The sequence below is a fragment of the Nicotiana tabacum genome, chromosome 11 (genome assembly GCF_000715075.1).
Source record: "Nicotiana tabacum cultivar K326 chromosome 11, ASM71507v2, whole genome shotgun sequence".
Taxonomy (NCBI): domain Eukaryota; kingdom Viridiplantae; phylum Streptophyta; class Magnoliopsida; order Solanales; family Solanaceae; genus Nicotiana; species Nicotiana tabacum.
Genome location: NC_134090.1, coordinates 144,830,779 through 144,834,875, shown reverse-complemented (window position 1 = coordinate 144,834,875; position 4,097 = coordinate 144,830,779). Strand labels below are relative to the sequence as shown.

Below are 4,097 nucleotides of genomic sequence, written 5' to 3'. Positions count from 1 at the left end.
ACAATATAAACACGAAAATGTCCTCTAGATGGCCCATATTTTACTGAAGAGAGGACAAGATGCTATTTAAAGTGAATGAAAGGCTAGTCTTTTCTTCTACTTGTACCATTTAATTCACATGCAGTCTACTTTCATAGAAGACACTAGATAGTAAGATTCTTCAAAGCAAATATTTCCATACAATAAGTAGTAAAGTCTTGGGGTATGAGTGCATAAGTAGGTGAAAAATACGTGTGTCGAGCTATTAAAGTAGTAGTAACGCCTAAAGAAGCTTGAGCTCTAATTGAAAACGAACCGAATTATTTATTGTCATAAAGACCCTTATGACCACGTCCCACAGTCTTTGTGAACTCATACAACATTCGTTCTTTCAATTCTTGGTCCGAATTGTTAGTTGAATTAGCCGGCAAACAATCACGCGGATTATCTCAAAGACACAAGTGTTCAAAAGACACACTTCTAAATGATCACTAGCATAGTTAAAATGTCCACTTGAAGTTGGTGCACAAGTGTAAAGAGATGTCTATGAATTTCGGCATTTAACTATGACCATCAGTTAGTGACTATATGTTCCCACAGTAAATAGGTAAATAAAGGAGTATTTTCTTTACCTTTTCCCTTTCTGCATTTTGTCATGTGAGCTATTTTTGCTCTCCAATTTCCACCACAATTCCTCTGCTTCCACAAAGAGCTATAAGTACTACCTTTTCAACAACTAAATTAGTAGAAGCAAAAAGGGGTGTGAATTCCATCCATGGCTTCTCTTTGGCTAGCTCTTGCAGTAGTTGTCCTGTTTTTTCTTCTTCTTCAACAACTGCAGAAGAAGTTCAGTAACAAGAAAAAGAAACTTCCACCAGGGCCAAGAGGGCTTCCACTTCTTGGAAATCTACACATGGTAGGCGAGAATCTTCACCAAGATCTTTACAAAATAGCCAAGAAATATGGCCCAATAATGACTATCCGCTTTGGTCTTGTACCTGTAATTGTTGCTTCCTCTCCTCATGCTGCAGAACAGTTCTTGAAGAATCATGATTTGGTTTTTGCCAGCAGACCGTATAATGAAGTTCCTCAGTACATGTTCTATGAACGGAGGAATCTGGTCTCAGCCAAGTACGGACCATATTGGAGAAACATGCGCAAATTGTGCACTCTGCAATTGCTAAGCAATGCCAAGATCCATCAATTTCAGCCTATGAGGAAACAAGAACTCGGAATTCTTGTGAATTTCCTCAAACAGGCTGCTTCTGAAGGCACTGTGATTGATCTTAGTGCTAAAGTTGCATCTCTTAGCGCGAACATGTCTTGTCTGATGATATTTGGGAAGAAGTACATGGACGAGGATCTTGGTGATAAGGGTTTCAAAGCTCTGATTCAAGATATACTGCACATAGCAGCATTGCCAAATTTTGCTGAATTCTTTCCCTTTCTTCGCGTTCTTGATCTCCAGGGATTTGCTCGTCGTATGAAGGAATTAGCTAAGCTTTTTGATGAGTTCCTGGAGAGAGTTATTGATGAACATGTTCAATCCACTGAGGAGCAGAAGCAAGCAAAAGACATGGTTGATACACTGATGGATATTATGCAATCTAAAGAAGCTGAATTCGAGTTTGATCGTCGCCATATAAAAGCCATTTTGCTGGTAATGTTCACTCTAATTCCATTTCTGTTTCGAAAACATTAGGCAAGTAGTACAAGTTCATTTCCCCTTGAGGAAAATGGTATTTAGAAAAGGGGAACACATAAAACCCAAAATCTCTGAATGATGCCCACAATGGTATTTAAAAAAAGGGGAACACATAAAACACATATATTCATTCTCTAGTTCGAGCTTATAAATATTTTGAAATATTACTACTATTAGTTATCTTATCATATATCCCATGCTGCAAAACTAGTATCTTATGTTGGTATAACAATTTTTCACAGTCTTTGACGATTTCTATAAATGATTTTATTCACTCTATGATTTCACTTGCTATAGGTCAACAAGGTTACAAATAGTTCTGTTTATGTAATGATACTGAACTTTTCTCCGTATCATACACCGTTTTTACTACTACTACTACGATGTCTGTTATAAAATCTTTACTTGACAGACCAACTCTAATTTAGTGGCGCTCTTCGAAACTATATAGAAATAGTGGTAGGACAATTGTTCTATATGTAATACACTTTATTATTTTTGCTGGCCTTCTCTTGGACTGTAGAAAGCAAACTCAGCTGAGTTTTCTAATCTATATATGTAGGACTTGCTGATAGCTTCAATGGATACTTCATCAACAACAATTGAATGGATTCTAACGGAACTTTTAAGGCATCCTGAAGTGATGAAAAAACTCCAGAATGAGTTGGAACAAGTAGTTGGTAAAAACAGGATGGTGGAAGAATCAGACTTAAAAAACCTACAATATTTAGATATGGTCATAAAAGAAGGTTGTAGGCTCCATCCAGTTGCACCATTATTACTTCCTCATGAGTCTATTGAAGATTGCACAGTTGATGGTTTTCATTTACCTAAAGGATCCCGACTTTTGCTTAATGTTTGGGCAATAGGGAGAGATTCAGACACTTGGCTTGAGCCGGAAAAGTTCAAACCTGAGAGGTTTCAGGGAAGCAATGTTGATCTCCGAGGACGAAATTATGAACTTTTACCATTTGGCTCTGGGAGAAGAGGCTGCCCTGGTTTGCAGTTGGGGCTCACCGTCGTTCGTTTGGTGGTCGCACAATTGGTTCACTGCTTTGATTGGGAGCTACCAAATGGCATGTTGCCAAAAGATATTGACATGACAGAAAAATTTGGATTAGTAACAGCTAGAGCTCAGAATCTAATGGCGATTCCTACTTATCGATTGCATATAAAGTAAAATGCAAATGTCAAAATAAGTCAAGGAGATGCACTGCCTTTTAGTTTGAATAAGATGAGGATTAAGACAAAAAAAGGAGGGCGTTTGTCTTATTTCCTATTGTATGTTGAACGTATTTTTGAACAAGTACCATTCTTATGTTTCTTCTAAGTTTGCCTTAAGAAACACCAGAACATGAACAACGTATCTAAGTTCAATTCATCGCCTCACAAATATATGTATATTCTCATCATAAAGTGAACACTTTTAGAATGCCTCATAAATATATGTACACAACAACCTAGTAAAATCCCACAAGTGGGGGTCTGGGGAGGGTAGTGTGTACGCGAACCTTACCCTACCCGAGGGGGTAGAGAGGCGGTTTCCGAAGGACCCTCGGGTCAAGACGACGAAAAGAAACACTATATCAGTACCATCAACAGAACCATAGATGCATCTATTAATCTGCCGAAGCGAACGACCCGCTCCCATGAGACTGTGGTACATAAATTCTGCCGAGGCGAACAATCCGATCCTATAAGAGTGAAATACATAATCCTGCCGAGGCAAACGGCCCGATCCCATAAGAGTGAAATACATAATCCTGCCAAGGCGAACGACCACACGGTTACATCTAGTCTCAATCAAATTATTATTATTATTATTATTATTATTATTATTATTATTATTATTATTATTATTATTATTATTATTATTATTATAATATTCTTTACTTAGAGTCACCATGACTTTGGATACTGTAGGCATATCAAGGTTAAGGAGGTCGTAGGAGCTATGCGTAAAATGAGTAGGGGCAGAGCGACACGGCCAGACAAGATTTCGGTGGAATTTTGGAAGTGTGTGGGGAGAGCAGGTTTGGAGTGGTTGACTAGGTTATTTAATGTTATTTTTAAGGCAAAGAGGATGCCAGATGAGTGGAGGTGGAGTACGGTGGTTCCATTATATAAAAATAAAGGTGATATCCAGAGTTGTAACAATTATAGGGGTATCAAATTACTGAGTCATACCATGAAAGTGTGGGAGATGGTGGTTAAAGTAAGGGTAAGAATGACAATATTTGTGTCCGACAACCAGTTCGGGTTAATGCCGGATCGTTCTACTACAGAAGCTATAGACCTTGTTAGGAGGTTAGTGGAATTGTACAGAGAGAGGAAGAAGGATTTGCACATGGTGTTCATTGACCTAGAGAAAACGTATGACAAGGTTCCCATAGAAGTTCTCTAGAGATGCTTG

General features: G+C 38.2%; 1 protein-coding gene across 1 annotated transcript; it reads left to right on the top strand.

Annotated features, from left to right (window-relative positions):
- The first annotated feature begins 274 nt into the window (after positions 1 to 274).
- LOC107806845 (cytochrome P450 71AU50-like) lies at positions 275 to 3,061 on the top strand. Its single transcript, XM_016631096.2, has 2 exons — positions 275 to 1,639; positions 2,247 to 3,061. The coding sequence occupies exons 1-2, from the start codon at positions 755 to 757 to the stop codon at positions 2,862 to 2,864; spliced, it is 1,503 nt and encodes a 500-aa protein (XP_016486582.1). The 5' UTR covers positions 275 to 754; the 3' UTR covers positions 2,865 to 3,061.
- Positions 3,062 to 4,097: the final 1,036 nt, after the last annotated feature.

What these genes read in the sequence shown, in the direction of transcription:
- LOC107806845 (XM_016631096.2), top strand. Translation starts at nt 755, where the DNA reads ATGGCTTCTCTTTGGCTAGCTCTTGCAGTAGTTGTCCTGTTTTTTCTT. An exon ending in ATATAAAAGCCATTTTGCTG is followed by an intron (nt 1,640 to 2,246) that starts GTAATGTTCACT and finishes CTATATATGTAG; the next exon opens with GACTTGCTGATAGCTTCAAT.